The sequence below is a fragment of the Dendrobium catenatum genome, unplaced genomic scaffold (genome assembly GCF_001605985.2).
Source record: "Dendrobium catenatum unplaced genomic scaffold, ASM160598v2 fragScaff_scaffold_840, whole genome shotgun sequence".
Taxonomy (NCBI): domain Eukaryota; kingdom Viridiplantae; phylum Streptophyta; class Magnoliopsida; order Asparagales; family Orchidaceae; genus Dendrobium; species Dendrobium catenatum.
Window position 1 is genome coordinate 126,472 of NW_021319302.1, and position 26,728 is coordinate 153,199.

A 26,728-nucleotide genomic window follows, 5' to 3' on the forward strand; every position below is an offset into this window, starting at 1 on the left:
GATGCATGGAACACTGGATGAAGGTTGGCGGTCGAGGGCAATCTCGGGCAATAAGCCACTGCTCCAATCTTTTCCAATATCTCATATGGGCCAAAATACCTTGGGGCCAGTTTCTCATTTCTCCTGTTGGCTACTGTCCTCTATCTGTAAGGATGCAATTTTAAAAACACCATTGATGAGGACATCCGTAGGAGATTTCGGCACACTTACCATCGGAGGAGTCGTCGAGCGAGGGCTATGATTCATATCTCTATTTCTGATGTTTTATTTTATTCATGTTATTTATATTTTATGTTTTTTCATTTGTACCCCTTTGAGGGAGTTGTTGTATGTTGTAGCCCAAGGGCAATTTCGTCTTTGTTGTTTTGTTTTGGAAGGCCTATATATGGAGGCCTAGTCATTGTATTTTAGAAGTTGATGAATGAATTTTTCTTATTGTTGATCTCTTTGTGAGTTCGTGAGATTTCTAAGATCTCTTTATGAGTTCGTGAGATTTCCAAGATCTCTTTGTGAGTTCTTGCGGAGGTGGTACTTGAGGTTTGTAGCTCTCAAAATTTTCACTTTCCCTTACACCCTTCTTCTTCTTCCCCACTGCCACACTAGCTCCACCGCCAGCCTCCCTTGAATGGCCCAACTACCAGCGGCCCACCCAAATCCCACAGCCGACTACCAGGCCGCCGGCTCCATCCCGCCGCCCCCTTGTCCTCCCACCTTGCCGTCGGCTTCCCCTTGACCCAATTCCTTTTGAATTTCAAATTCCCCTTGATTAAATTAATTTCCTAATTAGTATTCCTCTATTTAAGAAAGTCATTTAAGGGAATTTAAGTCTATTTTGAAATTTAAATATTTTCCCTCTCATTATAAACCAAATTATGAAGTTATTTCAAATTAAATCAAATATGAAATTAAAATCAGATTTGATTAGAATTTAACTCCTATCCTTTGAGCCCCACCTACTTAATTCCCAAGCCCCTCTCTCCTCCTTACATGGCCGGCCACCCCACCCTCTCTCTCTCCCATTAATACACCATTAATCCCCTTCCCTCCTAGCTTAATTTCAAATCTAAAATTTTGAATTTGAAATTAAACCCCTTTTTTAATGGAAACCTGAAATTAAATTCAAGTTCATTCCCTCCCTCTTCCCCTAGCTCACGGCCAAGCCCCTTTCTTCCCAAACCGTCACTTCCACTTCCCCTCTCCCTCTCTCTTCTCTTCTCCATTCATTACGAACATGAATGGCGGATCCGAAATTTGATCACGGATTCATAGAGTATTCCAACGGGAGAACCGACATCTCACGATCGCCCTTCTTTGATCCCTATTCGGGTTGGGATATTACAATAGACGGATACATCAACCGCATCTCGTATCAATTGGCGCTGTCAGTGAAGAGTACCTACCACCCAGCCGTTGGACGATCATGCCGCCGGCCATCTGCACCGCCGTCGGTTCCCTCGCCCTTGCTACGGATTGTCTGCGCCTTCCACTTGTGGTGATCAACATCATTGTTTCGTTCTTCTTCTCCCGCCAACCTTAGAAATAGAACAGTGATTGCAGACTTCAAGGTGAGACAATCACTTTATTAACCGGTGGATTCTAGCTAAACTAATCTTTGCATTGTTTTGTTTTGAATTGTTATTTTAAAAGATCCCATAACTTTAGTTGTGATTGATTGCCTAATCGTAGATTACTTCTCAAGAATTACTTTGAATCTCATTTGGGTGAACATTAAGATTAAACTTTATCATTGTCTAACCCTTTTCTTATTAATCTTATAAAAAATTCCTGGTTTCACATCAATCATTGTCCTCAAATTGGAACTAGATGTTTTTTCCTGTGTTTTTTTCATAATCTAATGTCAACATGTGCCTCTTCAATTCCTCTAACACCCTATCTCTTTCCTCTAAGTATTGTTATACCCCTACCCAAAATGCACTAAGTTTGGGGGTCTCTTTCGTAAAACACTTTAAATGTGGGCATCTGAGAAGCTGAGTAGTATGATGTATACTAATACTCTGCCCACGTTAGCCACTTGGCCCACATCTGAGGTGCTTCTGAAGCAAAACACCATATGTAAGTCTCCAAACTTTTATTGACTACCTCCGTCTGCCCACTTTCTGAGGGTTGTAAGTGGTGCTTCTCTTAAGAATTGTACCTTGCTACAAGAACTGACTGAGAAACACCTTATTTAGATCAAATACTGTTGACTATGAGATTCCATGCAATCTAACCACCTCCCTAATGAATGTTGTTGCTATTGTAACGGCTGTGTAGGGATGTCGTAAGGGAATGAAATAAGCATATTTACTCAACCTGTCAACCACCACCATAATCATTGTGAACCCCTCAGATCATAGTAGCTCATCTATGAAATTCAAAGTTACCTCCTCCCATACTCTGTCTGGAAGAGCTAAGGGTTGAGTAATCCCCCTAGAGCCATAGCCGTGTACTTATTTCTCTGGCATACGTCTATACCATTTTCTCCACATCCTTATGCATCCCTTTCCAATATAATTCTACTGTCAACCTTCTGTAGGTCTTTTGCATCCCTGAATGGCTTCCAATCGCGCTCCCATTAAATTCCTATAGCAAGTGGGGAATATGAACTAAAGTTTGTGGCATCATAGACCTCCCTTAGCATAGTAATCTCTCTCCCTCAAGGGAGTAGCTTGGGTGGTTGCTCTCATCCTTTAGTAAATCCCTACTAATCTTTCTCAACACCTCATCCTACACACTTTCTTCTTTGATAACCCCCCAATCTATCGTCAGTGGTACGGAAATGACCATCTCCTAGACCCCCCCCCCCCACACACACACACACATCTTGATAAAGCATCAGCTACCTTATTCTCAACCCTGGTATGTACCGAATCTCAAAATCATAACCCAGCAATTTGGACAGCCACCTTTGATGCTCCTCAGTCACCATCCTTTGCTCTAGCAAGTATTTCAAGCTCCTCTGATATGTCCTGACAATGAAATGCAGACCCAACAAGTACGGAAGCCACTTATGAATGGATAACACAATGGCCATCAATTCCCTCTTATATACTGACTTCAATCTAGCTCTAGCTGTCAACACTTGGCTGAAGTAGTCTATGGGTCTGTGATTCTGCAAGAGCAAGAACCCCAACCCATATCCTGATGAATCTATCTCCACCACAAAGGTATGACTGAAATCTGGTATAGCCAAAATTGGTATTGTTGTCATTAACTTTTTAAGTCGCTCAAAGGCCTTGGTAGCCGCCTCTCCCCAGAAAAAGCTATCCTTCTTCAGCTGCTCTGTCCAAGGGTCAGGATATGGTGTCGTATCCCCTCACGAATCTCCTATAATAACCGATCAACCCTAGGAAGCCTCTCAACTCTCTCAGATTCCTAGGTAAAGTTCATTTCTGCTTCGCCTCAATTTTGGTTTGATCGGCAGCCACCCAATTCCGGGATAACACGTGTCCCGAGTATTCCATACTAGCTTGTGCGAAGCTACACTTTTTTAGGTTGGCCCTAAGCTGAAGCTCCAATAAAACTCCTAAAAGCATCCTAAAATGCTCCAAATGCTCCTCCTCGAACCTGCTACACACTAGTATGTCCTCAAAGAAAACTAATACAAACTTCCCGAGGTATGCTCGGCATGGCTTAAAATTGAGCAATAAGAGGCACGCCTAAGCGCAATTTCACCCCTTTAAGCCTCAAATCCCACGCAATGAGTTCAGGATTTGAGGCGTACGCTTTCAAGTTTACTGAGGCGCGCCTCGCCTCACGGTTTAGAGGCGTCTGCCTCTAAAAATTTTAAAAAAAAAACTAACCTAATATATATTTGTTCGGTTCAGACCCCCCCAACCCCTGCGCAGTCTTCTATCATTTCCCAAAAACAGGTTTTCTCCCTTCTTCTTCAAGCGACCTTTTCTCTCTCGTTCGGCATCGGCTTCCTTCCACCGAGAGCTACTCCTCGCCTCTTGCTTGGAGGTTTCTACTACCGCAAGTTGGGCTAGTGTCTCCTCCGAACAACCAATTTAAGCTCTTCTTCGTTGTGGTTGGAGTTTAGGGTTTATTGACAAAGGTGAAATACATTTACTTCCTCTTCTTCTTTGCACTCAAATGTGATTTTTTCGTTATATCATCGCATTTATCGACATCTTCCTTTAGTTTTCATTCATTTTTGGTGAAATTTATTTCTTTTAAATTTTATGCAATCTTGCTTTATTTTAAACATGCACTTTTTAATGTCATTTGATTAAATAGTTGTCATTGATAGTGCAAGAAAATGAAAATGATATGACTTTTTATTTATGTAATATTTAGATCTCTTTTTGTTAGAGTTATGTTTATGTGGACATGTTGTTTAGGCATGCATAATAAAAAGCGTAAGATGCTCAATATATATGTGTATAAATTAATGCCGAAAATTTAAGTAGGAGAGGTGTACTATATATCTATATGTAATATGAATATAAATTATGCACAAAGAGTGTTTTGATCTTCTATTATACAAAACAAAATTATACAATTTTCAATGTCATTTGATTGTATGGTTGCCATTGATAGGGTAAGAAAATGAAAATGATAGGACTTTTTTATTTATGTAATATTTAGATCTCTTTTAGTTAAACTTATATTTATGTGGACATGTGGTTTTGGCATGCATAATAAAAAGTATAAGATGCTCAATGTGTATAAATTAGGTTGTTTTTTTTTTATAGTGGCTTAATGTTTTAATCTTCTATTTTATATTCTTCTCATAAAGGATCGTCAGAAGTAAGGATAAAGTTGCATTAGGTCATAGAAAAGATCCAGCATGGAAACATAGCACTCAGGTGGATGTAAGAAGAAGTGATAATATATATATATATATCTAAAATGCAATTACTATGACAAAGTTGTGAAGGGTGGTGTGACTAAGATAAAGGATCACTTTTCAGGGTCTCACAAGAATGTTGCACCATGCTTCAAAATTCTTGATACTATAAGGGATGAGATAAAGTCATACATGAAAAAGTCTACCACGTCAAAATATCTTACACAGAAGCCATTTGAGGAAAGAGTAAATGTTGGCTCTTATTATGGAAGTGAGTGCAGCGTTAGAAATTTATCTTGATGGTCTTACAGCATATACATCCACCATAATTCAAGAACAAATAAAAAAAGTATATAAATAATATAATTTTCTTAGACTTTTATTAATGTATTACACTATTATTCATTTTGATATTGTTCAAAAATATTTAGGGAAGATAACGATAACTGATATTGAGAAAGGAGCTGATTGGGAGCCATTGGACTCTATAGGAGAGGAGGAGAGGAGGAAGGGGAAAGAGCAGTTCATCATAATGATGATTCAAATGAAGACCCTTAGTGATGACAGTGATGATGACTTATGAGTTCTTATGTGATATGTCATTGCTATTTATTTTTGGAATTATATGTTAATGAAAAGAATATTGTGATTTGGGAAAGATAGAGTTTGAGTTGAACTATATTTCATGTTATCTTATTATTGGGATATTTTGATTTCACTTCATATCTTGCGCATTTTTATGTTTTATATATTATTTACTCATTAGTATATATACAAAATTTATTATTTTGTTTACGCAATCTTTTGATTTTGAGGCTTACGCCTCAAAACACCTTGAGGCTTACGTCTTGCCTCACGAACTAAAAATACCTCAATACCCGATTACGCAATTTTAAACATTGATTGTCGAAATACCCTATTTATATGGGACTAGAAAGTAGTAGAAGCATTTGTGAGACAAAACGGTATCAATAAGAATTCGTAGTTCCCCTCACGTGTCTTGAATGCAGTCTTCTAGACATCCTCCTCACTCATCCTGATCTGATGGTAACTCGACTTCATATCCATCTTAGTAAACACCACTACTCCATACAGCTCATCATCCAATAGCTCAGCAATCACTGGAATTGGAAACTTGTCCAGCACAGTCTCCTTATTCAAAGCCCGGTAGTCCACACAAAATCTCCAGTTCTCATCCTTCTTCTTGACCAATAAGACTGGGCTAGAAAAATGGCTCACACTCAGCCTAATGATCCCCACCTCCAACATTTCACGGATCAGCTTCTCTATCTCGTCCTTCTGAATATGGGGGTAATGGCATGGCCAAATACTAATCATTAACACCGCCTCCCTCAAGGTGATGGCGTGCTCCAGCTTCCTCAGTGGAGGTAGGCCCTGGGGTGGTTAAAAAACCCCCCTTTAACTATTGAACAAGTTGGACTAAAAAGGGGTGCCTCCCCCTTCCTCCAGTGTAATCCCTTCTAAGCTCTGCAGTACCACCAGAATTCCTTTCCCCACCTCCTGTATTGTCCTGACCACAGTTTTGAGAGACACCGCAGCCCTAGACAATCCTGCATCTCCCTGGATCACCATCCTTCTTCCCTTCACCATCAACTCCATCACCAGTGCTCCTCAATTAGCCTTGGTATCTCCGAAGGCCTGTAGTCACTTCATCCCCAGAATGAAATCAATGATTCTCAACTCTAATGGAAGAAAATCCTCCCTCACCTGAACCCCCTAGAGAGTCAGCACCACTCCCCTACACACTCCTCTACCCATCTCCACCTTCCCAATGCCCATCATCACCTCATATCCCCTAGTGTCCACCAATTTCACCCCCAACTAGTCAACGACCTTATTGGAGATAAAAGTATGGGCAGCCCCACAGTCGATCAGCACCACCACCTCTGTCTGTTATCTCTCCCTTCACTTTCATTGTGTAATTCGGGGTGAACCTCACCAATAAGTTCAAGGAGACTTTCGTCATGACCAGATGTAGCTTCTCCTTTTCATCAGCCACTTCCCACTCTCACCTCCCTCCTCAGCTTCCTCGTCATCACAGATGATGAGAACCTGAAGAGTTCGATCCTTACACATGTGCACTAGCATGTACTTCTCATCACATCTGAAACACAACCACTTTGTCTGCTTCTTATGCAACTCCTCGGTGAGTTTCTTGAAGTTTCTGCCAAATCCCCCTACTCCAAGCTTCTCCTTGGGGGTCTCACACAGGCTTCTTAGTGCGGGTCCCTTAAGAGCTAAGAAAGAGGTGGTCTTCCTATATGACCCCCCTGAAATGATGCATCTAGCCCCCCTCTTCAGATGCTTTTGGTCCTCAACCAACTGTGCAAGCTCCATGGCCTCCCCCAAGTCACGCGGACTCATCACTCTAATAGCTGCTCGGATCTCTGGCTTGAGCCCCTTCATAAAATTCCCCTCCAGCACTGTCTTAGAAAGCCGGTCCAACCTGCTACCTAGGTACTCAAACCTGTCACAATACTCTACCACAATCCCCTCCTACGTTAGGGCAAAGAACTGCTCATAAAAGTCTCATCTCCTATTAGTTCAGAAATGTTACAGTAAGCAATCCTTGAACTCCCTCCAACTCCGAATGGATCGACCCATGTCCCTCCACTGATACTATGCCAATGCTTTCTCCTCCAAACATAAACCAGCCGCCGTCAATTTCTTTTCCTTCAACCCGTTGACAGTAAAGTATCTCTCTACCTTGTAGATCCACTAATGTGCGTCCTCGCCCTCAAAGATGGACATCTTCAGCTTCCATACCCTTGGATCGCCTTTGTTTCCCCTAAATCCTCCGTAGCCTCCCATTACCTAAAAAGAATTGTCGCGATCTTCCTTTCTATGTTCAACCCAAATCCTTCTTCAAAATCCCCCCTTCCTTTCAGAATCAGGACCCTAGCGTTATAATAAACACCTCTTTTTGCAAAATCAGCACCCCTTCGCTCATACGAGATACTCATCTCCTCTCAAAAATAGGCTCTAGCAGAGGCATCTCGTCTTCTCCCTCCAAAATCTCCACCTCTTGATTCTCCCATCCTCTAAACGGATTAAGGTTTCCACCTCTTCCTTGGCCGTCGGTGGCTTTTTTTGCTTCAGATGTTGTCGTATTGGGTTTGACTTCAAGCAACTTCTTCAGCATGTCTTCCACTACGGCAAACTTTCCATCCATCGTTTCATGGACGGATGCAAATTGGTTTTGAAAATCTGAAATATTTTTTTCAAAATCAGATTTCAATTGACCTAATTCTCTCTCCAAAACTTCCACTTTCCTTCCGGCCATTGGTACCCTTGGATCGATGTGCTCTGATACCAATTTGATAGAATACAGGTGCAGAAGTTTAAATTTCAGCAAGCACAAATCAGATTTATAGGAGAAAATTATGATGGCATCCACATTTAAAGGTTTTGAAATTACTGAAATAAAAAAGAAAGAAGACAAAATAAAATGAATCTTTAATTCAAGAAGAAGATCCTTCTCTCCAACTCTCTAGCATCACATAACCTAACCCTATAGAGAAAATAACTACTTAAAGAAAAAGCACAAATACAATTCCCTAAACAGCCCTTGAGTTTGAATTTTCCCTCCAAAAGCTTTCTTTTATTAAATTCAAAACTCCCTCTTAACCCCGCTGGGCCCCACAGGGCCGTCCGCCCCTTGCTGAGCAGCAGGTCTATTCCACCTGGAATAGATGTGAACCAGTCCAACCTGGACCGGTTCAACCGGCTCATGAGCCGGTCTAACAAAAACTCAATAGAAATGATTTAAAAATAAGGATTTATAAATTCAAACCATAATTATTAGGATGAGACAAAGGATGATGATAAATATTAATCTCCTATACGACCTGAAGTATAGAGTTATGCATTTGTGTTATGGAATAAAAAGAAAGAATAGCTTGCAAACTTCCCAAAAAATGATGGAACACATATTTACCTACAGGAAAAGGTTGTTGCGTTGGTTAAATGTAGGTTCTCTATAGATTTTCCTTCATAGACCTAATCCCTCTCATTCTTCACCCTACCTTCAACTCTCTGAGAAGTGGACATAGGAGGATCACCGGGAAATGTTGTCTAAAAATGATGTCAAAGTACATGCTCTTCAAAACTAAAACTAACAATGCATAATTAATGTTAAAAGCAGGAGGAAACCGTGATAAGAGTAGCAAAGAGTAATTCAGCAAGATGAAAGAAAATGTAGTCAAATTAAAAGTAAATTTTGATTAGCACGCACAGAAATCATTTTCACCACAAAATATAGATAGACTTGCAAACCTTAATTCTTAGTCACGAGAAAAATCAAACTAGATTCTTCTATTAGAGGTAATGGACTGTTAAAGACGAGATTCTCATAATTTATATTGATGATGCGTCAAAAGAAAGGTTATCATCATTACACTGCCTGTAACAGTAAATCATATAAAAGCCTACGTTAGCATGAGAATAATCACAATCAAACATGTTCAAGTAAGCATTCAATTAGCCTCTTCAGATTAGCCATCTTATGCTTCTTCTCAAACCTTTTACTTCATTACGAAATCCTAACATCACAATTTTCAATTGTAAACTCAGCACTACTATTGGCATAAAAATATAGCCCTTGCGACTTGCCAGGATTTATATTCATTCCAATTTAGCAGTGGGGGTATACAATTGAAAATTGGGATGAAAATTAAAACGGTCCATCTTAAGAACAAGAAATCCAACCCATGAGATAAGATTATAAAAAACAGTTAAGCTCACGGTAGGTATAAAAGCTTAAGCTTGTTGGCTGAACAGTCTGAATGCATTTATGCTAATATTGTCCCTCATGCCTTTTGGGCTATGAAAGCATGAACAAAAAGCAAGTATGCTGTACTTGAAAAAAAAATGATAAATAACCAATACACCATATGTTGGCAGTAGCAGGATTCAAACTCTGAGAAGATGAAAACTCGTACTTTTCGGACTAGGAAAATCTTTATATTCTGCCAACCGGATGAAAAAGGTATAATATATGTCATTAGTCTTCTACATGCATACCTTTTAAATTTTTTTTAACTTCGAAGAAACTTGAAATTTCTTATAACAATAGATGCCTCTTCAAATATTTTTATTGTGTAAATTTGTATCTTTTATGATCCATGCATATTTATTTGAAGTTTAAAACAAAATGCAAAAAGGTAGGATTTCAAATTTACTATATTCAAAGTAAATTTTCATCAAACATGAAGCATTCAACCAAGAAAACCCCTAGACCATAATATAGCGTAATGGTAATACGTACCTATCGCAAGTGCAAACAGCAAGAGAATGAAAATACTTAATGGAGTTATGCTTTAAACATACCTTTTGCTCCAACCCTGCAATGGCAAATCATTTATCAAAAACATCTCAACGTAGTTGAACTATTATTTATATATTAAAGCATATTATAGCTTTCTATCATGAAAAAATAAGCAAGGAAGCAATAAAAAGCATTAATATGATGTTACTCGCATAAGTATACTTCGAAAAAGTTATAGTAAAAGACTGTTACTTACAAGATAGTGAACAAAATATTTCCATTCATCTTTTCTTATCTCGGTTTTTTGCACCTTAGAAAAGATAAAATGGTCAGAAATATTTATGCAAGGATTCAATAATGTATAACAAGAAGCATAAAAGTAAGCTAACAAAAGAAAGTTATTACAAAAAAATCAAAACCGAAAATTCGCAGAACATATATAAGTTTGTAAAGTTTGTAAGCACATGCTCGTTAGCATTCTTACTATTTATGCTAGGATACTAGGATAGCAGTCAATGCATGCTTAACTTTCACTTAGAAGCTTTTGGTACAGTAAACTGCGCTCAACTTACTCATCATGGCGTTTCCTTAATATAGTTTGGAGTTTGGGTTAGCTTACAGCAAAAGTTGATCATGCCAGACAATAAATTGCATGACCAACTTACACATCGGTTATGGAGAATATCTAGACTGCTCAAAAAACAATATAAGCAGGAAATAATGTGAATTCTATAAAACAAAAGTAAAACAACTAAAAAAATACTATGTTCTGAACGCAAAGCAAGCTATACGGCTTCTTTATGCTTACAAAAAAAAATCACTTAGTTAATAAGCAAGATAAAATGACTAGAACATCAGAACGTTCAGCATTTTTTCAGTAAAAAAAGAAAAAAAAAATCTAACAGTCACAAATGTGAGATTCAAATGTTGATTTAAGAAATTCAGAAAGCTTAACTGCACACAAAGCATATGGCATGCAAGACACCTGGCTGTCGCATCTTTTAGGCTAATATTAACAGGCAAAATGCACGAAGATGAGAAATCAAATACACAATCATAAATACATAAAATTTACGTAATTCAATGAGATCCACCTATGCTCACAGAAAAACAAAGTTTGTATGATTCACTAAGCTTCAAAAAGAGTACATAAAAAGAACACTTCATATAAATATAGACAAGTAAACCATTTTGTTGATGTCATTGATTGTAAGAGAATACAGACCAACTTCGAAGACAAAGGCTAGGTGTGGAAATGGAGATAGTGTTGTTCATGCTGCTACTCCATTTCTATGTTTCAGTAGTCCAATTAAAAACTCCTATATATGCAATCAAAAATAACAATATCTTATTGAAGTAGATCTTTCTTCTAAAAGCACCTAAAAAACTCTGCCTTCTCTCTAGGTTGGCAGCCACCCTTCTCTCTCCCTTGCCATTTTCTCTCTAATTGCTTGTGATGTTGGGATGTGCCAAAAAATCCTGCATCCATCTCCTACATCTCATTTTATCTCCCTTAATAATCTCAGGTGGTAGGTAATATAATTATAGAGGTTAGGTAGATAGTGGTAAGATACTAGGTGGCAGGAAGGAAAATTATAAGGCTAGGAATGGAAATTTTTATCTCCCTTAATAATCTCAGGCTTAAAAATAAAATTTCCCATACACCTTCCTGGTGATTAGAGAACATTTTTATATTTAGCATCTCCACATCCTTATTTGTGGAAGTTAACTAAAACTACAAAAAGCGTCAACTTTTCAGCAAATGCCAACTTCTGGTCCAAGTTAATTTGGCAAGCTGCATAGCATCAGCTGCAAGTAATTTATGTATACAATGACACTTGGGTTGTATGTGCTATGTACATGCGTGGATGGCAGCATTCTTTACCAAGTGCATAGCACTTTGACTATTACAGAAGATAGTGGTCTCTTCTTGCAAGATTTAATTCTTCCAAAAGGCCTTTTACCCAAATCATCTCCTTATTGACTTCAAGAGCAACTACGTTTTCAGCTTTTCAACTATCTTCTAAGTTGTGACACTAAATTGAAGGCGGTACCACCTAAGGGGTATATGTGCCTAATAGTACTTCTCTATGTATGTCAAGTTTCGTCCCTAAGCCCATCAAAATATCCCTAAAATTGCAAATCAGCACTTCTAAGATTTTTGATTGATTAATTATACCTTACACGTAGTGCGAAATCCACTTATCATCCTCCTAGCACTCCTTTTTTTTTAGATTTGAAACATGTTGATTGATAGATCCCATTGCATGTGGAATGTCTGGTTTTGTGCAAATAGCCGCATACATCAACGAGCCAATTATTGAAATGCAAGGGACTTTATAATATTCTCTCTTTATTTGTATTCGATAATTGTTCTTTTGAGCTTGAAGTAATTGCAAGTCGAGTGCACGCCATCTTTACTTTCATCATATTAAACCTATCCTATAGATTTTCAATATATAGAGATTGCAATAGATTCAAAATACCTGGATTATTATCTCGATGTATTCTCAATCCCAGAATCTTCTTGGCTTCTCCAAGTCCTTCATTCAAATTCCTTTAACAACTATCTTTTCATATCATCGATTTTTTTGATATCAAAGCAATATGATATAATTCTTTTCAGTGCTTCTCACGTAGCAATAGTGATCAAACCGAATATGCAAAAGTCAACCTAAGCATGAATTTATCAACTTCTGATACCATTGGTGGAAGGTCTGCTTTACGTCATAGAGACTTTTGTTAGATCTGATTTTATTTTCCTTGTATCATGAAACCTTTGGGCTAAATCATCTGGATGTCTTCCTTTAGATCAAAGCAATCTTAAGCATCCATCTGCTCTAAGTGTAAGGGTTCTGAAACTATAATGCTCAATATTAATCATATAGTTGTTAGTATAACCCAGGGAGAAAAAGTTTCAATGATGTCAATGCCTAACCTTTCCACTACCAAACTCATCATATACCTTTTGTTGACATTATGGTCCTTTTTTATTTTGTGGGTCCATTTATTTTGTAAGACTTTCTAGAACTCAGCTAGCTTAAGTAATATCCTTCTTTCATTACGAGCTCTTGCTTAAATGAGTCTTTTAGTGTGCACAACTTCCTCGTAACATTTGGGTTTACCTGCATCAGTAAGCAGCAAAAAATAAACAAAAGGAGAATAATAATTAATATGCTTTTGATTATTTGTGATATCCTGATTTTTGTCACATAAGTGCTGGGTTGAGTTTGATTTTGATCATTTTCTAGTACCTTATGTATTTTATCAAAATTAATGGGCTATTCCAATTCAACTTACTTTGTTATAGAGCTCAACTTTTAATTGATGCTTAACCTAGATTTGTACTTTAAAATTTCATTTAAAATAATAGTTTTGCTTCTTCTTTTTTTCAATAACTACAGTATGGAAAAAAGACCATTAATACCATAAAATAAGTAGCACTCCTTCAATTTTGATTTAAATTTATCTTTTACATTATGATCTGTGTGCATATAAGAGAGTCAATCAAAAACTTTCAAATGTAACATAACTCCTTTTCTAGCCCAAGCTACAAATAGTCCTAAATTGATGACATATGCTATTATGTTTATTTTTCAGAATCTAATATTCTCAAGCTCCTTCCCCTATCCTTTTTAAGACTTATTCATTCTTTCAGCAACTCCATTTTGTTAAGGAGTTCATAGGATTGTTCTCTCCTTATGAATCAGATTAGCAACATTGTAATTTTTAAGCCACATACCATCATACTCTCAACTATTATTGGTTCACAGACATTCGATTTTTGCATCATTCTTATTTCAATTAAGTTTTTCTATCTCATAAATAAAGATAGTAAATAAATCAAATCTATGTTTGATAAAACAAGCACATAGCTTTATGGTTAGTCATTTATGAAGGTGATATAATACATCAAGCCCCCTAAAGATATGATATAGAATGGCCTCCATACATCTACGTGAACCAATTTCAGGCTGTTAGTTAAAAGTTCTCTTCCATCTTTTAAAAAATTGGTCATCCATTGCTTTCTTAGAATACAATCTTTGCAAAAATTAGATTCAATAAATTTTAAATAAGGATGTTTACCTTGTAAATGGAGGATCTTTAGCCCTTCTCACTCATGTGGTCTTATGTTTGATGCTACATATACATCTTTATGTTAAAACAAGTTGGAACTCCCATTGTTCTATATCTGTCGTATAGAATGTACCAGCTTTATTTCACATGGCATTCATCATGGCTTTTTAATCCACCTTCCAAGCGTCAAAATTGAATGTGTCATTACATCTTTCTAGCACAAGCTGCATTATAGAAATCATATTTCTCAAGCCAGAATCATCTTTCGAGCTTTAAATCACTAATGCATACAATATTTAAGAACTTACCGTCAGCAAAAAAATATTTTGTCATAATTGTCTACAGAGAATTTATCATTTTTTCTTAGTTTGTGAAGAATAAAAAAATTTGTCGGAGTCCAATATCCATAAATCCATTACGTTACCAACAATAAAGATTAGGTACATCTTAATTGTCTTCCATAGCAATGTTCTTATTCATGCTTTCTTTTACAAAAAACTTTCCAATGTGCCAGTATTCGCTCGGGAGACTTTGGATTTATTGTTATTATGATTTGTGAATTAGCTATTGTTTCTTGATTTGAATATGCCTGTCTTGCTGAATACTTTTATTTTAGGACATATTTTGTTATTAATAATCAAAGCATAAGATGAAAGGATTTTACTTGTTTCACATGGTCAAATTTCTTCAGTGAGAACGAGGTCTCTAACATTATTCAGCCTTTGATTGGTTCATAAGAGATGATGATGAATGTTACTATATCATTCTAACTTTCAAGTAGCAATGCATGCATTTAATAATCAAAGCTAACGTCCATGGGGTTCACTAACTCATGATCGAGTTGAAGTCGTTGATATGCCCAGCAATAGGGCAAATTATTGGGTCAGGTGATCAGATCGGAGATAGGTCCGGATATTAATAAAATATTATTTTAAATTAAGCGCAGGTAAAACGCAAGTAAAGCGCAGGTAAAGTGCAACTAAAGCGCAAGTAAAGCGCAAGTCAAAAAGCGCAAGTAAAGCGCAGGTAAAGCGCAGGTAAAGCGCAAGTAAAGCGCAACTAAAGCGCAAGTAAAGCGCAACTAAAGCGCAAGTCAAAAGCGCAGTCAAAAGCGCAGATGACGCGGCAAATTTTTATTGGATGTCCGAACTTATTTTTCGCGTCCGGTCACCTGACCCAATAATTTGCCCAGCAATAGAAACTCCTTCTGACATTTTGAAATTAAAACTTGTATAAAATATGTACCTTATTGAAAATGGAAGGCTTCTCATACACGTCTCATAATGCTTTCATCATGTTTGTCGCAATTTTTTCATTGAGAATATTAAAAGTAACATTCATGTTTAGGGATAAGTGAACAACTCTTGGTGCTATCACTATCCATCAACACCCATTTCTCTTAATCAATAGCAGAAGGTTTTGATACTTTTAAAGGTTGATAAAACTTAATTTCATAAACAAGATCTTCTATTTTCATCATCCAATAGCCAAAGTCTAAGCTATCAAATTTTTCAATCTTCATATTTCCATCTTACATGCTCAAATCTTAGTGTAACTTAACTACAACTCAGATACCAATTATTACGTTTATAACAAATGAGCAAAATGCAGAAATATGGGAAATCAAATACATAAATACAAACACAATTTCACATGGTTTAATCAAATCCACCTATATCTGTAGCCACATTAAAATCAAATGATTTACTAAGCTTTAAAATCAATACATTGAAAAATTATACTCAGCATAAATAAGATCAGAGATACCACATTGTCAACTATGATGCACTGAAACTTCTCACTAAAGCGGCATGCAATGTAGACATGTATCGGATACTAGTATACTACACATGTCCAACACACATCCAACACTTGTCAGATGCGCCAAAGGTGTGTTTGATTAAAAGAATATTAAAAATAAATTAGACAACGTATTCGACATGCAAGTCTTAAATATTTTATTAAAAAAATTTAAAATATAGTTTCTTGTATTTCAAATTTTTATCTATTAAAAAAATTAAAACTAATTTCTTATTTTCTCTCCACTGTCCTAAATTAATCACACGCACTCAGTCGCTCATTCCCCAAATATTCTCATTTTCATTACTCTATGGCTAGTCGTAGCTAGGGTTTCACAATAGTAAATAATAAAAATGAGTTAGTTATGCACGATTTGAAAGTAATCCAATCCTAATAGGTAAAATTGCTAGTGGATTAAGTATAAAATTTTATTAGCTCTAGGAAGGACAAAAAATTATGCATTTAAGTTGGAGCCGCTAACCTTTGGGCTTAAAGAATCACACTTAGCTAACATGCTATACTGGCAAAGAATCAATGTTTTGATCTCTATTAAGAGACAATAAGAAAAAACTTTAAGGAAATTGGATGAAGTTTTAAGATAACAAAAAGTTAAGTACAATGTAAAATTAATATTGATCATTCAACAAAGATGAAGCATCAAGTGATGCTTAGGAATAATGATTTAGATATCTTTGATCTATATTATAAAGTGACCGTATATGGGAAAAAAAGTGCATATCTTTGTTCTTGCTCCAATGAAAACTATTTATAGATAATATATGACACAAACTAATTATTAGCATTTTTACTTATTACACACCAAATTATGCACAAATACTCATTAATATATTCCGTCCATGAAATTATTGATCATATCATCACCAACCCATTTAAATTGAAATTTCCCTTGAGGTCAAAGCATATAAAAAAATTGGTTAAAAACACATAATAAATTAGAGCAAAATCTTGAGGTAATGGCATGTAGGTGTCAACATTAATGAAGCTGCAAGAGGCGAGCAACCGCAAAGTCAAACGTCGTTTTGATGATCCACATGTGGTCATGGACGCAGCAACAATGCTTCCACCAATTCATTTGGTCCCTACACTTGTTCTAGAGTGATTTAAGCTGCCTTGAGTATGATAGGAGTGTCTTCAAATATAGAAAGCAATAGAAATTGTAGTGGTGGACCGGGACAAGGCTTTGATGTCTGTTGAAACAAATAATGAGCTAAAACAGATGCCCGGATCGCTAGTGTCATCAAGCAAGGAGCTCAAGCAGGTTCTTGGATTATGGATTAAATTGCTAGAGTAGGAGAGCATGCATGGATGATCGCTTGAATTACACAAAGGGGCTCAAACAGATGCTTATCATTTGTAAGGATCTCAATTCATAGTAAGGCACTTGCCATTTGTAATGTGTGTTGTGGCCTGCATGTGTATAATGCTGCTAACTTCTAAAGGCTCTTTTTTGACAAGTTGTGTTGTGAGAGTGAAGTGTTGTTTGGATTTGACTTCGAGCCTAGTCAGTTGTTGATTAATGCTATGCATAGTATCCCAAATGGCCAAATCTCTCCAAGTTTTTTTTCAATTCTTTCGATGTGGTTTGAGTCCTCAATTACTACATCCATATCAATGGTTAGTGTCTATGGGCATTTCATCAAACAACTGTATGGGTCAACATGGAAGACAAGGGAGCAATTGTGCGTGAATGAGAAATATCAATGGTTATGGGTCAAGAAGGATCTTGCTAGCAGGTCAAACCTCTCAAACAATGCATAAATTGATCTTGTGATATGGGCGAGGATGGAGGTGACAGAGCCCATAAGTCCTAAGATGGTAGTAGTAAGATTGATGTCGCAAATCTGGAAGGTAAGATAAGCAATCAAATGGATGGGTTTGGTTTACCACACAACAGTCTACTGAAGATCTATTTGGATGGAAGATCAAAAGATGAATGTGAATCAAATGGATCCGGTGCAGGGCATAGAGCATGGAAGATAAATATCAATGGAGTTTGGGTAGAGGAAGTGGGAAATGCAGATGGGCTTGGCGATTGTGGTATGCAGGATATGACAGAGGAAGTGACTGGAGCTCCAACGATAAATAGTGACATCATGGGTCTTAGAGACAAAAGAAGAAGGGGGCTGATGCTTCGACGACTGTCTTTGGAAGTAATTAGAATCATGGAGATCAATAATATCAAGTGTTGGATGCAATAGAAATATGAAGGAACAGAAGATTTGCAATGGAATGTGCTCAAGATGAATAAGAGTAGGTCTGGCATGAGAGATGACGGATGGGATACGAGACTAAGATTGGTGCAACCAGGAGGTGGAAGTTTTTCTTTTTGGCAAGAATGAGGAACTCAAAAATTGGAGGTAGAGGCGAAAAGCGGAATTGAGTTTCGATCGGGCACAATTGATAGCAAAATGAGAAAGATGGGAGGTGTTTGTGATGAAAATAGAGAGAGGTTGCCAAGCACTCTATGTTGAGAGCTCCACGAGAGCACCAATTAGTACGACCCCGAAGGATCACAATGATAAACTATAACTTTGAGCTTGTCAGAAACTTAAGAATATACAAGATTGAGAGAATGTAACGAAGGAAGAAGAAGAATATCTCAAACAAGGCCATGTTTCATTTCATTTTTTTTTTTTGGTGCTCTAATAGCTCCCAATGAAGACTATTTATAGGCAATGCATGACCCATACACTACCTATTAGCTCTTCTACTTAATGTAAATCTAATGACTCACAAATCTTCATTAATATATTCCTAATATGCACATCAATATATTCCTAATATGCACATTACATTATTGATCGTATCATCAATGTGATGATATGATCCACCATGTGAATTTTGAGTGTAACTCAACTTTCAGCTAACAAGGACAAACTATTGCTTACAACAGCACTAGGTTGCAATATGTGAAATCATCATGACCAATCAATATTATCCACTAATAAAAAATCAATAATTAACTCTCAAAGCTAAATGTTCCATCGCGATTCAACTGAATCCCCTTAATACTACTACTGCTAATAGAACCCTACAGTTGGATACGCACAAAACATTTCCACATTCCTCCGTCTAAGACCCGCATAATCACCGAAAATATACATATGCAATCCGGAACTTTAACTCCAGGAAAAGAAGGGCAGAATAGAAAACCGGAAAAATGAGAAAGTGAAACCCTAACCTTGGCTTCGTAGAGGCAAGGTCCATGGTAAGCGAGGACCTTCTCGCCCTCCGAGAACGTACCAAAGGCAGGCGTCTCCGGAGGGTAGGCGCCACCGTCAGCCCCTCCATCTTCCATCGCGCTTTCTTCCCTGACGCCACCTCCAGCTGTATTCGAGCTCCCCATTGCTCCTCGCATGCTACGCTCAGCGCTCCAACTGAAAAAGAACCAGTTACGTTGCCTACTGTTTAAAAAATAAAATAAAATAACACTTTTCTTTTTTAAAAAAAAAGAGAAATTTAACTTTATATATTTTATGAAATTTAAAAATATATTAATTATTTTTTTTTTTAGAAATATATTTATCATCCATTTTTTGTTTAATCTATTGTGATTAAAAGATGAAGATACATTGGTTTGAAAGTAGTTGGTTCAAAGATAATTCAACAGTAGATGAATATGATAATATAATTAATCAATCATATATAGAGAATGATTCGAAGAATATTCGACCATAGTACAGTACAAGAATTACTAAATCATAATTTGAAAATGATTATATCATTTTGGACTGTGGTCCTCATATTATGATAATTATGTTGAAAATGGATCAATTATTATATGCTTAATATTCGATCATCATTGAAAGGTTATTCGATTATGAATTATATCTCAAATTAATACAAAATAAAGTGCAATCACATAGTGCCAAAGCCAAAAAAATTCATAGCGGGGGCATAAATTTATTTTAATATAGTATCAAAAAATAACAAAATTCAATTAAGGTATTTAGCTTATAGTTTAAACTTGTAGGAGATCACTCTAACAATTGAAGTTTAATACTACTCACACCATTAAAAAAATATTAAAATAAAAGTTATTGTATAAATTATATAAGAAAGGCATTTTATCCTATAAGCCATGCATGAAAATATCTAATTAAGTGGTTTATAAGAAATTCAATTAAGGTATTTAGCTTATAGTTTAATACTACTCCCCCTCAATGCATTCATTTAATCATAACAAGTATGACACAATAGTAAACATTTGACAAGTTATATGAACTTATTATAAGAAATGTAATATAACAATCATAATATGGAGAGTGGTTTATAAGAAATAAAACATAATACAAAGTAAACTAACAATTAAGTGGTTTTCTTATAATAGATTATAATAGACAATGGCTACAAAAGATAGTAAAATACTGGCTATAATATATTATAATGACAAGCATATTATTGCACAACCAACCAATTAGAATATTCTTGTAATAACAAGAATGGTTAACTGAAAACTATTATGATGGCCTTTCACTCCATATCATCTACACCAACATTGGACATCATCATTCTCTAACTTTGAAAGCCTTATACTTTATAAGATGACCATTCTTAAGCTTTACTAGTAGGGGTAACACACAACTCTCTTTGTTTCATCTAAAATCTCACAAATGTCTTCTTTTTTAACTTAATATATATTTTTAATGGATGCAACTAATCACGCTTCATCTATATATAACTTTAAACATATTAACAAATTACACACACCTGGTCCAGAGCTATACCAAAAACACGTTCACATAAGAGACTCATAGCATTAAACATTCTAGATGCACATGTCATTAATGAATGTAAGTGCATTAGTGTACCTCTAGAAAAATAATTAATGAAGCATTAGCCATTTATTATGTTTTTTAAAGACAACACCAAGTTTTTTTTTTTTTTTTTTACTATGCCTATTAACTTCCTCATCCTAGTTATAAAATGCATACATGAATAATTATTTTTTGGGTCCATTATTATAAATGATATTGCTTAAATCTAAGTATTAATTAGTATCTTGGCCTACTACCACAAGCAAGAACCTCCAAAATTTGTGTTCAAAAAAGCTCCATCCACGCTTAATATTGGGCATCAAACACTTTTGAAGTATTGAGTACTAACACCTAAAGAGAAATATATATAATTAAAACATCATTCATTGTCTTGTTAAAGATTGATAATTATCCCTAGATTTTTTTTTTTGTACAGCATAACTTGATAAGATGGTCACTTCAAACATGATGCTTCGGTGGACCCTTTTAAGTAAGTGATAGTTGCTCATGACACCACAAAGCCTTCTCATAGGATAAATCATTACATTCACTCTTCACATCTACTACTATTGTCTTTAGCTTTACATTAAATCACATGAAATGAGCTTATCCTTTATTATGTGCCCAATGAGTCATAGTTGAGCATATTGGTACTCTTTTAATATAACATCAAAGGTACATATGTGTTCTAATTCAATGCTTTTAATCTTAGATATACTTGAGTTTGTCAAAGTATTGGCTTGCAAGCTACTTGAGTATTTTTTGATGCATTGCAAATGTTGCATACTTTTTTACATGATTTCTTCACCTTGACAAGAAAGCTTCTTTTTATTACATGGATATTGTCATTTGCTTCATATCATCATTATCAAAGAGTTTCTCATATTGTGATTAAGTAATGGGCAAATACAAGCCCCATGGCATTATATCAACAACCATTGAATAAGATGCACTTTAAAGCATAGCCTCATAAAGGATGGGAGTTATCCATGTATTCTTTATGACTAGAACTATTATTTTTAACCCCCAATGTACAAGAAGAGTTAGAATACCTTACCCATTTCCTGGTTTTAGATGGATCATAGGGTTATAATCTATTATAGATGATTTAATATGTGAGTTTCTAGGGAATCACTACTATATATAGCCCGCATGCCAACATCGTCACCTATTTTTTCATGTTCAATGTACACATCTTCACACAAACACACACACACACACACACACACACATACTGGTGTAAGATGAAGGGCTACTTGTTTACTTTTTTCTAGGAGCAACAAACACACAAATGGGAGATTGTTGCTAAATGGATAATGATATCTCATTCAAGAAAAATGTAAGATCATAATATTTAAGTAGTTTAATTAGATGAATTGAAATTTTTTACTATGCTCCAGCTAAGTGGTCCAACTCCTTTAATTTCAAACTTAGCTTTTATAAGCCTCTATCACTTTCTATATAAGATCCATGGGATGATCAAAAGAAATACTTTTTATAACTTTGATTATTCACTCTATTTTTTAGTAAATGTCCTACTAATTTGCTTATTTTCTCTTCTATTATCTGCCATATAATATTATAATGTTGATATTTAATTCAACCTTAGAAAATAATTGGTCCACAATGTATTTTATTATTGTTTAATCATAATCAAACCATATTCAAACATGTGAGAAGGGAGGGATTTCATTATATATATACTATGGGATATAGGCATAATAGGGGGTATTTTGATTTAGGTGGAACTTTTAGGCATACTTTCCTAAGAAAATATAAAACATACATATTTCTTTAATTTTTTGCTATTATGGGTTATCTTTCCCTTTTAAAGTTAATAACTAGTTACATATTCCTACACAAGATAGACAAAATAATTTAAAATAAAAATATAAACTTTGGAAATCCTTTTTTTAATTAATTATTTATTTTTATTTATTTGATACTATCACTTGGAGTGAAATTATATTTATTTTTTATCATACTATTTATATTTTAAAAAATTAAAAACCAAAACAATAAAATCTTCATAAAATAAGGGAAATTTGACTTTTTTATCCCTCGTATGGCACTAATTAAGAGTATTATGTTCATTGTAATTTTATTTGGACTAGTATCACGTGCTTAATTTATGATAAAAATTACTCTTATGTTGAAATATGAGGGATAATCCATCATATTTGTGTGAATCTTCAAGAATATATTGCCTAAACTTCTCATTCTAGGTATCTTTGAAGTAGAGTTTAATCCCCTATTATAGATTTAAAACAACTTCAAACTTGAAATAGGATTCAAACATTAGCTTTGAAATAGAGGTTCAAGTTTTGTTAGAACTTGGTAACAACTTTTATTTAAACCCCAAATTATACATTTAGACATTTATTTTAGACATTGGGCTAATTTAGCTTCAAAATGGAGGTTTAAGAGTAGATTCAAACTTGCTTCAAATTAAGGATCGAAACCATGTAATATCTCATAGTATGTGGTTTGAACCCATTTATCTTACATGGTGACTTGTTGCTACAATAATGAATATAGATGCTCAAATTCATTATTCTTATGAAGAGGAATTATATTGCTTGGGGTATATAAGTATAGGAGGGTGTGATGGAGAAAATTATTAAACAATGTAAAAGTTTTAGTCCATTTGATAGTGTTAATCAATCCCCCTGCCTAACAATTTGTAAATGCTCACCTATAATTTTTTTAATACTAACTCATTAGGTTCCCATAAGAAAGGTTTATATTGAGAAAGGTTGAGACGGGAGAAGAGAAACACAAACGAGACAGAGTGAAGAGAGAATAAGGAAAATATTGCTTTGTTGTGTCTAAATTATTACACAGTACATGCGTATATATAGAGATCTAAGTAAGCCTTTTAACAGAGGAAATTTCTGGACCCTGGTGATGTGTCCGTTGCCTTAACATATATGTTGATAATGATGGTTTATCCATTATATTTAACGTTGGAGGTAAAAATGAAATTTTTGTTCTCTCTAAATATGGCGAGATAATTGGATGACACTATGTGGATATCCAACTAATGAGAAAATTTAGGAGATGATTAATAGTAGATGAGTAATTAATAATTACCTAAATGAAAATAATAAATTTAAGAATATTGATCTTGAGATTACTTTCAATCCATGCACTGTTAGATATGTTATGTGAAGTTAGGTTTGTATTTTATAATTGATGGGCTAGTACTCTAGAAGAGAATAGAGTCATTTTTATTAAGATATTAACATTATTGGAATAAGAATATTTTTTTAACAATATCGGAATAATAATATATTTTTAAGCCTACATGGGAAATATTGTTGTTAAGTTAAAATTATGTTAATATTTAGTTAAAATATGTGTTTTAATTGATGTTCTGCAAAAATGTTAAGTGTCGCATCATTCATTCTTTTGCAGGAGCACTTAGAAGAGGTGTGTCGTGCTGGCCTGGTCAGCTAAAAGTCATGTCGGGTCAACCCAACACTATATCGGAGTCAACTAAGAAACGTCGGCACTAGTTCAACACTGTAATAATATGATGCCACTGTATCGAGTGTTGTGATGCTTGAGTCAGCTTATGTAAATAAATATAAATAGTTTTGTGGGATTTCTTATGAGAAGTCTTAGAGAGATACCAAAGAGACCATGGATAGTGATGTTATGTTTTTTTGGAGTGGTTAGTCGTAGTGAGCAAAAACTCCTTAGGGGGTGGATGAGAGTGTGGAGAGTGAAAGTGTAAGGAGGGAATCACTCCAGAAAGAGTCCATCTGTAGGATATATTTGGGATTCTCAATTCTGGATGATATTTTCTCATCTTTCATCTTTGTATATTTTCTAAAGCAAGCAATAAAATGTGTGTCACTCCAAATTAATTCTTTAGCTGGTTAACTTCTTTGTTTTGTGTTGATGATGTGAATAGTCTTTATTTTTCCTAATGTAAATTCTTGAATGTAAATGTGAATGGTTGTTCTCAATTTTCCTCATCCTTAATTTAATTTATGCGTTGAACGTGTATAAATTTAAAATCTTGTGTGATACATTACCTCAATGGAGGAATATTGGAACAATTAAAGGGGTTGAGATAGAATGCTTGTATACCTAGATATAGGATACTAGGATTCTAGGGTCTATGGAGATGGAATTATTGTGGAAAGGCCATAAACTTTTCTTTACACCCTTACAAGCTTGACAAAGATCTAAGTGCGCATATACTCTGATTCACAACTATTATAGATGATGCCACATAGGAAAACATTGGTTCATTTAGTATCATTAGCCTAAAAATATCTTTAATTCTACTTATCTTCACTATTTATTGCATTTCTCCATAGTGTTAGTGTCTCACCTTTTATTCCATTATGTAGGATAAATTTTATGGCTTGAGTAGACAATACAAGAGTTAATTGTAGTGCCCTTATTTTCTCGTGGGATCGATAATCTTCTTACACACTTTATTACTTGATCGGCACATGCACTTGCGTAGTTGGGAGCATATAACACATACATTCATAGTAGCAAGCAAGCTCAATTACATATCAAAGTAAAGTTTCCATCGGGTTTTGATACCACTTGCAAGGGAATATAATATGCGCTTTTGCAATTATTTTTATATTATCCAAAAAGCTACATATTTAATCCAACATGATTTTTCTAATTTTTACTTGGTTAGTGGTATTTGTTATTGTTATTTTTATTGTCATTTGTGAAGCTATGAACTTGTGATTGTTATGTAGTTGTTAAATTTAATTTAATTTATTGCATTTCATTCATTATTTTGGTGTATGAATAGTAAAAGTAAGAGACCCTTATTATTTGACCTAGAAATAAAAGGGAACCTTACAAAAATCTATAAAACTAAAAACATTTTAGTAGTAGGAATGGTAGAACAAAATTCATATCAAGATTTACCTAAGGGAGTAGGTCAATTCCTTAGTAGTTGAAATTTATCAGAGTATTAACTAACCTACTATCCAAGCTAATAATTTTGAGTTGAAACTAACCATTATCCAAATAGTTCAAAACTCTTAGTTTGGAGGACACCAGTTAAGAATCCCAACTTACATTTAACTAGTTTAATAGAAATTTGCATAATATTCCATTACAATAGAGTTAGTGATGATACTATTAGACTTCATTTGTTTCCATTTTTTCTAAATGTGGTTAAATTCCTTATCACCAAACTCCATAACAACTTGGAATGAGTTGACTTAAAAGTTCCTAATAAATTACTTTTCATCTTCCAAAATTGTTAAGCTTAGGAATGCTATTACTTCATTTTCCCAATATGACAGAGAGTCAATTTGTGAAAGTTGGAAAAGATTTAAGGAAATGATTAAAAAGTACCCTCATCATGCTTTGCCTAATTGGTTGGTGATTAAAATATTTTATAATGACTTATAGTATCCTTTAGGTATATAAGTGATGTAGCAACCGAATGATCTTTGATGTTAAAACCTTTTGATGAGGATTATGCCTTAATAGAGAAAATGACAGCAAATAACTTCAAGTGGTCTTCTAATATGGGTGAATCTTAGGAGTGTAGTCAGTGTCTATTAGTAGGATGTTTTATCTATTTTGACTGCTCAAGTAGCAACCATGTCTAAGAAGTTAGACAATCTTGGAGTTTGTTTAGTCTTGAGATCACCTATGCATTTGGATAAGAATGACTTGAATTCTATTAATGAGTCTAGTTCTCAAGGGATTGAGAATGTGAATGATATTAGAATATCAAATAATCCATATTTAAATACATATAATCTAAGTTGAAGGAACCACCCTAATTTAATTGGTAATAATGATGGTGAAAATTAATGGAATGCACATCAGTCTAACCCTATAAGACCTTGGAATAATCCTTAGCAACTTATAGAGAACCCTAAACCCTCTACCCCCCTGACTTAAATTAGAATAACTAATTCAAAGATAGAAATACACTTTTGAAGAATTTAGTGCTTCATATGAGAAATCAATTACAAAACCAATTTGTTGCCCTTA

General features: G+C 35.0%; 1 protein-coding gene and 1 non-coding gene across 3 annotated transcripts in view; both read right to left on the minus strand.

Annotated features, from left to right (window-relative positions):
• The window catches only part of LOC110092940 (protein MRG1), a 76,469-nt gene extending 57,090 nt beyond the window's left edge, over window positions 1-19,379 (minus strand). The window contains exons 1-3 of one of the 2 annotated variants that reach the window (XM_020817653.2): window positions 19,159-19,379; window positions 10,336-10,389; window positions 10,142-10,155 (exon numbers count right to left, since the gene is read on the minus strand). In XM_020817653.2, the coding sequence (XP_020673312.1) occupies window positions 10,142-10,155; window positions 10,336-10,389; window positions 19,159-19,335 (245 nt within the window). In that variant the 5' untranslated portion in view covers window positions 19,336-19,379. The remainder of the gene's footprint in view (window positions 1-10,141; window positions 10,156-10,335; window positions 10,390-19,158) is intronic. The other variant, XM_020817652.2, reaches the window with a different exon arrangement.
• Window positions 19,380-25,984: 6,605 nt separating this feature from the next.
• LOC114580152 lies at window positions 25,985-26,090 on the minus strand. The gene has a single exon (XR_003701445.1). It is a non-coding gene; the product is annotated as a small nucleolar RNA R71 (small nucleolar RNA).
• Window positions 26,091-26,728: the final 638 nt, after the last annotated feature.